The following is an 8,578-nucleotide window of genomic DNA, read 5'->3' as shown; positions in this document are numbered from 1 at the left end:
AAGGGAGTAAGGCAAGGCTGTATCTTGAGTCCTGTACTAGTCTCCTTGTTTGTTGATGAATAGGCGAATGAAATAATTAATTCAAACACTAGAGGTATCCAGTTGTATATCTAGTTGAAGTTATTTTGCTACTTTTTGCAGACGACGTTTGTTCTTGCTGCAGATAGCGTAAATGGTCTGCCAAAACGTCTTCATAGCCTCCAAAGTTATTGTGAATCATGGGATTTGACAGTTAATATGTCTAAAACTAAAATAATGGTTTTTAGAATGGGTGGCAAATTACCACGAGTAGAAAAGTGGACCTGCAGCGGGATTAATGCGGATGTAGTTTCTGATTATAACTATTTGGACTTGGTTTTTACAAGCCAATTACGTTTTTCACAGAGCCGAATTTCCTTGCTACGATGAATTCCTATGGGCAGTTTACATGCATGGTTTTCTTTACAATATTTGCCCCCCAGATCATGCCAGTGTTGTTATACGGATCCGAGTTGTGGGGATTGCAGCGTCTACAGTGTTTAAAGAGAATACAACATTTAGCGATCAAACAGTTTCTTAACATTAGTGCATGGGCTCCAAATGTTCTAGTTATGGATGAATGTGGAAAATTCCCAGTTTATTTGTCTTCTCTGTTCAGATGTGTCAGATTTTGGCTGAGCGTTACCCGTATATCTAGTCATAGGCATCCACGTAAAGCATATGAAATACTGTATTTACTGGGCATTTATCAGTGACATATGTAGCCAAGTAAGTTGTGTATCATCGCGTCATAAACTGTCACATTCGGATGAACATCGTCATTTTCAGCCGCAACGGTCATGTCCCAGAAATCCAAGAAATATACCCGATCCTGTACGTCCTTGAACTCTTTCTTGTAGATCTGAGTATAAATTGTACCCCAATAATCATCAATAACACCACGGTTATTCTTGTTGTCCTTGAATGCATGAGGGCCTTTGACGAACACTTTAGCTGCTGGGGCACGTGCTAGAAGCGCCTTCACGGATTGAGCAATGCGTCGAATGTGGGTTTGCAGCAACGTCGGCGGGTACGCCGTGAAATGAAGGTAAAGATGAAGGATAACAATGTCACGGTTAGCAGCCGGAAGCTCGTCAATATATACATGCGCTGCTTTGTGTGCATGTCGAAGGACGAACTCTTCAGTGTTTGTGAAAGGCAGCTCATGGGTTGACCAGAACACGGCGTAGTTATATTGCCGGCTGTAGAGGGTTGATGGGTACGGCCATTGATCGTAGTGCCATATTTCCGACGTCAGGCGTAGTGTTAGTCGTTTTTTAAGGTACGTGAACCACTGGCGCAGTGTGGAGTCTCCGTGCAACCACAATCTTCTGTTGCTGAGGCATTTGTTCCAGCTCTCAACAGTGTTGGTGAGGGTGTTAGTGCAGGTTGTGGAGTGCCATCGCCAGTTCAGGAAATAGCCCACCGGTGTGGCTTGGTTCCACGTCGCTGACGGGGGTAGCTCATTACAACTGATCAAACGTTTCCCGTTTTGTCTAGAGTCCTCTGAAACAGATTTCGTAAACTAAATCAATATTCATTTCTGAGTGAGAATGGTGTTTAGGCCAGCAGCTTCTTCTCGGCGTCCTATTTTAGAAGACAACGAACGGTGTACCTTCTTTTGATGTTGGTACCCACTCCCCTGCTTTACCCGCTGTATCCTACTTCCTGTCAACCATCACCCCCGTGTTCCTCTACCGTCTGTCCCATCTGCCTTCTACCTCCTGTTTTCTATCCCCACTAAATGTTCTCCTTCTAAACGTCTTCTCTATGTTTCTCATACTTCTTCCGTTCTCTAAGAGGGCGGTGTGATATCGTCCTTGTTAGGGCGGTTTCTCGTCAAGCCGTGAAAGCCCAGGTTCCTTTCCCACATGGGCACAATGTGTGTTAAGCCCATTTCTGGTGTACCTCGCCGTGAAAGTTCTGGAACATTGCTAAGAGCATATCAACTAAACTCACTCCTTCCTCTACGTGCTTACATGGCAATACATTATCTACATCTTATTAATACCCGTACTATCATACCAGACAACAAATCCTTTTAACTGCCGTTCCAGTGGTCAACAATTAGCCCTGCGTCGTCTGGGTTGCTCTGGATAGCCCTGGCTTGGCCTGTGTTGCACTGAGTTTGCGCGGGTTGCTGTTGAGCTAAATCATTCACTCCAAGTACTCACCAATGACCTTGACCTGGATGGGACTCCTGAGGTTTTGGTGCACGTTGTTCCTAATGAAATACAAATACGTAAAGATTTCTGCCATGTTGAACTTACTATCACACCGCATAAAATAATAATGACACGTTTTATGCTCCGAACTCGACTGCTAAGTGTCGGGCTGTATCTCAGTAAACTAGTTACTCGATGTCTATGTCTTTGATGCAGGTTTCCAGTACTTCAGCCAACTAGCCTTTGGATAACGTTAGTAAGAGCTATCGTTTAGTGAAACCCTCTTTCAAATATTTTGCTTCTTTTACTCGGTAGTCTACGTACTGGGAAAATTGGTTTGAGATGGCTGTAAAAGTACACAAAACATACTTACAAATCAAATACCTTCCTATCATCGGTGTACAGGGGCCATGGCGGCTGTGAAGCTCCAGTTCGCGTCCACTCTGCGCATGTCAGGAATTCCGGGTGACCGCAATACCATGGTAACCCGTGGTTCATGTTGGTAAGGTTGCACACAGCATCGTAGCCCGGAAGATGGGGCGTGTACGCGCAGAGCGTCATCTCATAGGTGTGCCGTCTTTGGAAAATGGCAAACATTTGTCTGACAAGGTACCCTTCCCGGTGAATGGTGTACAGCAACCTGATAGCTTCCCGAGATGAAGCAATTCCAACAACAACGTGAACCCTTCCCCGCCACAACAACCGCACCATACCAGTGTAGCTTCCATTATGATGGTCAATGACGTATCCATTAGCGCATGCGCCCCTGTCTGGTTCCTTTATCCATATTCGGACTTCGTCTCCGCCTCGTAAAATCCTCTTAAAATATCCGTTGTGCAAGGTAATTGATACGTAGAGTATATCATTGACGTAATAATGCGACATGGGTTTCACCGCAGCCGTGGAAAAGGATCCATTAGCTATACCGTTGATATCAACAGCTTGATGTTTGTCCAACCGCAAATCGTGAATATACTCGTCCTCTTCGTATAAGCCACTCAGCACAACATCGTCAAATTCCGTGAATAGATCTTCGTGACGGGGCCTCGGTAGAAAGTTCGTGTGCAATACTTGAATGCTTCGGTCGTGTCCAATATGGCTGACGCCAACAGGATCAATGTAGTCTTTCCTTTTCGTTTCGTCAAAGAAATCGAACTGATCCTGGGAGATCCATCTGTAAAACAATTAAGCGGCTGAATTTGAAAAGTATTTCAGTCACATTATGGGATGTGAGATTTGGAGAAAGCTTCGACGCTTACAACATCACTGGAATAATGGTGGAAGGATAACAATTCGATCTCAGAGGATCCGGGGTTTCTGGGTACCACAATGCCTGGGACTACTGAGAGAACACATGTTTACTGTAGGAATCATTATCCATTGTAGCATATGGACAAATGAATGTCATTTCCTGTCAAGTGTCTGGCCCAAACTAGTGTACATCTATGGGTGGTGAGCGGGGTAAAACACCACAGAAGCAAGTATCTAACAAAGTACTGTTTATAAGACACTAGACCTAACGTAACCCACATTTAACCACCTGAGTAAAGGTTATGAGGCACTGCACATAACTTTGCCCACATCAAACAGAGTACTGTTCATGAGGCGCAGGACCTAACGTTGCCAACATCAAACACATTACTATATACACTGCACTAGACTTAACGTTGCCAACATCAAACAGATTACTATATACACTGCACTAGACCTAACGTTACCAACATCAAACAGATTACTATATACACTGCACTAGACTTAACGTTACCAACATCAAACAGATTACTATATACACTGCACTAGACCTAACGTTGCCAACATCAAACAGATTACTATATACACTGCGCTAGACTTAACGTTGCCAACATCAAACAGATTACTATATACACTGCACTAGACCTAACGTTACCAACATCAAACAGTGTACTAAGAAAGGATGACAGTATATGGATGAAGGTCTTCTTTATTGCTATATTACTCGCTTGATAACGGTGTTAGAACCTACACTCAAATGTCGGTCTCACATCAATAAAGAAGTTGTTCATCCATGTATTGTCGCCCTTCCTCACTGCCCCAGCTTCTAAACGCCCTTCAAAGACGAAAACAGTGTACTGTTTACCGGTATACGGCGCTGGACCTAAACGTTGCACACATCAAACAGAGTACTGTTTATAAGGCATTAGACCCTCGTCCTCCACAATACGCTGACATACCCGACATCCAGCAGCATTGTCCAGAAAGGTTTAGACCGAACTTACCCAGCTTATCATTCGTACCTAAAACGTTAATATGTAAAAACTATTCAAAAAGAACACTAACCGTTCGGAGAAATGCTCTCTCTGTGGTATAAAATCCACAAAACGAATCAAAATCAAAGTTCATCCACAAAATATAGACACGCCTAATGAATAATGTTTACAACTTACAGGAGCCGTAATATCCAGTAGCCCACGAACACGGCGGTGTTTAGTGTCAGCAGGGCGAACAGCACACGAAGGCTTGGTATCTTCTCAACAGTCGCCATTTCACGGAGAAATCTTCCCTATTTCGCCTATTTCCGTGGTAGTTTGCGGGAAAAGCCGAGCAGTGACGATGGCACACGCGGAGCGTAAGCACAGACAATAATGTTTCCGAGTCAACTTGTTTCCAGATGAGAAAATAGGCAAGAAACTGCTTGTGGAAATAATAACATAATAATAGGTTTGGACACGTACTTCAATTGAAAGGTGAATGGTTTGCAACTGAAATTAAATTTCTATTACACATAAACTTGGATCCTTAAATTTCAATTTCTTTGAAGGTCTGTTCACGTAGACACCCGAACTGTCGATTCATGTACATGTATTTCCATCAAAATTACAAGTTGGATACAGCTGTCTGTCACTTCCTGGTTGAAAACCTGATCCTTTTGAGGAAGAAGGATTAATCTGATGTGAGGTATTTCCAGTTGGGTCTCTCGGCGATGACTTTCTTCAGGTAAATAGGCTTACCGACAGAAGGAAGTCAACATTCATAATCTGCATTTGTAAACTAATCAGTCAAATTGTGTAAAGAGACTTCTTGAAGAGATTTAACTTCACAACTTATCTTGTAAAAAACCCATTTCGAACACGCCGTTGCAGATCTGCTTGATTCTGTAAGTTACAGTAGAGGGATTTAATGAATGCAATAGTGGATTCATACATGAAACAATACGTTTGGGTGTGTGTAGTTTCATATTCCTTTATATGTTTGTTACCTTTCGCACACACATACAGAGCGAGAGAGGTGATATGGTCTCGCTTAGTGGTAACGGATATAAAACCTACTGCTGTACTTTAAATTCCCTTTCTGGATCAGACGAGGTACCTGTTGTACGCTATTGGTTTGAATTTCCTACATAGAACTACCCGTGTACATACGGGGTAAAATTGATCTTCAGTAACCTATGCTTGTCGTATGAGGTGCTAAAGGCATCGGGTGGTCAGTCTCGCTGATTCGGTTGACATGTCATCTTATCCCAATAGCGGAGACTGGTGCTCGTGCTGTTGATCACTGGATATGGCCTAAACTCGATTGTTTACAGGCCGACGCCAGATACCTAGACTATTTTTGGGTGTGGCGTAAAACAATATAAACCATGGAACATTGACTATTGTCTGTGTGTCTGACTGATGTATTCACGGTTAAGTGCAGCATGGTATCTCAGTTGACCAACATATAAATCAGGCATGGCGGCTGACGATCTCAAGAGTATAAGCAGAAACACACGCAGTTAAGCACCGATGCATGCAAGTATTACTCACATTTTGACATCACTACAAGACCAGAACAACCATCATGTTCCGACTTCTTAATTCTTTGACTAGCATTTAGGAGTTGGTGTGATGAGCAACAGGGAACGTTCCATGAATATACAACTTCTTTAATATAAGAGGGACGTCAGGTGTAGCTGTTAACACCGTTAGACTTGCTGAGTAACGGTTTTAGAATCTGCACCGAAACGTCGCACATATTACATTAACGAAGTTGCATATACATAGAACTCACTTTGTTGTTCATCAGTTTCCGTATCAATACTGGAGCCACACGGAAAGCTCTCAACCACTTTATAAACAAAAACAAATTGACCACAGAAGAAATCGATAAATATGCATTAATTAGTCGGACATATTCTAATCACTACCTGCACAATGAATGAGACGACAGCTTAAATCTTCCAATGATCGCCTTATCAGGTTAAGACTTAGGTCAGTATGTCCCATATGCAGGAACCCATGACAAGCTCCTCTGAAAAGTGAATTTCTCGTTATGGCCGATTAGGGGTCCAGCCAGTTTAATCGGTGACCATTCCTTGACATGTGACGCATCTGTCGTGTAGTATGGTTGAAGGTATGGTAGTATGGTCCTGGACCCGTGAAGGTTCCTGGGTAGAAGAGCCCTTCAGCAACCCATGCTTGCCATAAAAGGCGACTATGCTTGCCATAAGAGGCGACTAACAGGATCGGGTGGTCAGGTTCGCTGACTTGGTTGACACGTCATCGGTTCCAAATTGCGTAGATCGATGCTCATGTTGTTGATCACTGGATTGTCTGGTCCAGGCTTGATTATTTACAGACCGCCACCATATAGCTGGAATATTGCTGAGTGTGGCGTAAAACTAAACCCACTCATTCAATATTTCCTGTTCCCTAGGAAGGCTCTATTTCCTGAGAGCCTTCGATCGAGGTTTGGTTTCTGAGTGCTGGTTAAGCTTGCTGGTTAAGCTTGCAGCTCAACTTTACTTAACTACCCCGCAAGGAGAAATGTCCGGCCTGCGAATGGGCTTGATTGAAGAAAAACAAACTGACATTACTGAGGGTCCGTGATGTGTTAGGAGGAAACACCTGACGAGCTAATTTTGAAGTTCATGGTGGTCTGATCCCGAACAAGGTACATACTGGCGACTTCTCCTACGTCTACTCCCTTGGTTCAGCTGTGATCGTTGTTGATAAACTTTCTCACAAAGCAGTGGCCAGGCATCTTCCAGCAGCATCTTGGTCGCCTGTGACTGGACGAGTCTGGATCAGACAAAGCATTGACTGAAATTATGGGCAACGATCCACGTTAACAGTGCATGAAAGGAGCAGTTATCTTGTCATGCAAGCCGCACGATTCATCATCCCAATTTCAGTAGACCAGTAGAAGCATGGTGTGGGGCAGACATGCCGATCCTAATTCCATAGGAAGAGACTGGCTCATTCTGACGCATGTGCAGTGTCTCCTTTGCAAAGTGCCATGCCCTCAGTTTGGTGATTCAATAAACACGAAAACAATTAAGTACTTTATTCCTACCATCATTATTTTTACGGACTACAATATGGGTGTGGAAAGAGGTTCGTATCTCCTGGCTTTACACGCAGCCCAGGCTTTTCCAGGGAAGCACTGCATAGTCCAACCCACCAAGAACTTACCAGGAGAATATGAAGACTTACATGCAGCCTTCTGCATTTCCCAGAGTGTCAGAAATGAGGAGCAGTTGGTGGAGAACCGGGTACCAAACCAAGAGCGCCAAGAACATTGGAGGGTCTTACAAAAGTGTACTTGACAGACATTTCTGAGGTGAGGTCTATAAATTTCTCATGATGTCCCTAAATCTTGTCTATCACAATACCATAATTACCAGTCCTCAGGAAATAGTAATTCTTCACCTCTGTTTTTTTCCATGGAAAAACAACAATGTTTATAAGACAAGGTGTTCGTATCTTATCTCATGTTAGCATTTTGTTACTAGCCAGATACCTTAATCCACTGACACCATTTCCTAGGCTCAGGTTATTTCTCCATCTCTCTACAACAGATATTGAGTTTCTTACACATTCTTGAAGGATCCATGACTGAGTGTTGTTAATGCAGCACTTGGCACAATGAACAGTACCTCGAGTATTTAATTCCATGGGGTTTGTCAGCGAAAAATGAAATTTTAGGTTTAAGGGAGGAGTTAAAAAACTTTAAGCAAGATAATAAACTGACCCTGTGTAAGTAAGGGAACTAAATTCTTTCAGTCAGTGTCAGACTGAAATGGCCATCAGTCTTTCCTTCCTGTTTAACGCAACATTGGGTGGAAAGATGGTGGTAGGATCACGTCTGAGGGCATATTTATACACATTGAAAGACCTGTTGACCTGTTGGTCACCCTGTTGATGTTTGGGATTCAGAGTAGAACACAAGGATTAGAGTTGCCATATGTGTGAGTGAGGTAATATGTCTGCAGAAATACACTGAGTGGACAAGTTCTATAAAACAAGCAAAGTAACTAACCAGTTCCAGCAATCCTCACTCACGCAAACATGCACCTGCATGTACAAGTGCATTCACATTGCTATAACAGTGCTTCACCCAGTTTCATCTGACACAGTGTACGTTATATCTATGGAGTA

The 8,578-nt window shown here is 43.1% G+C and overlaps 1 protein-coding gene across 1 annotated transcript; it reads right to left on the bottom strand.

The window, feature by feature from the left end:
• Positions 1-698: 698 nt before the first annotated feature.
• LOC137280196 (NXPE family member 1-like) lies at positions 699-4,711 on the bottom strand. Its single transcript, XM_067811870.1, has 4 exons — positions 4,607-4,711; positions 2,557-3,357; positions 2,193-2,242; positions 699-1,524 (listed from the first exon to the last, which is right to left on the bottom strand). The coding sequence occupies exons 1-4, from the start codon at positions 4,702-4,704 to the stop codon at positions 728-730; spliced, it is 1,746 nt and encodes a 581-aa protein (XP_067667971.1). The 5' UTR covers positions 4,705-4,711; the 3' UTR covers positions 699-727.
• Positions 4,712-8,578: the final 3,867 nt, after the last annotated feature.

Source organism: Haliotis asinina, chromosome 1 (genome assembly GCF_037392515.1).
Source record: "Haliotis asinina isolate JCU_RB_2024 chromosome 1, JCU_Hal_asi_v2, whole genome shotgun sequence".
NCBI lineage: Eukaryota > Metazoa > Mollusca > Gastropoda > Lepetellida > Haliotidae > Haliotis > Haliotis asinina.
Note: the sequence above shows the minus strand (reverse complement) of the source record. Positions and strands in the feature narration are given on the sequence as shown.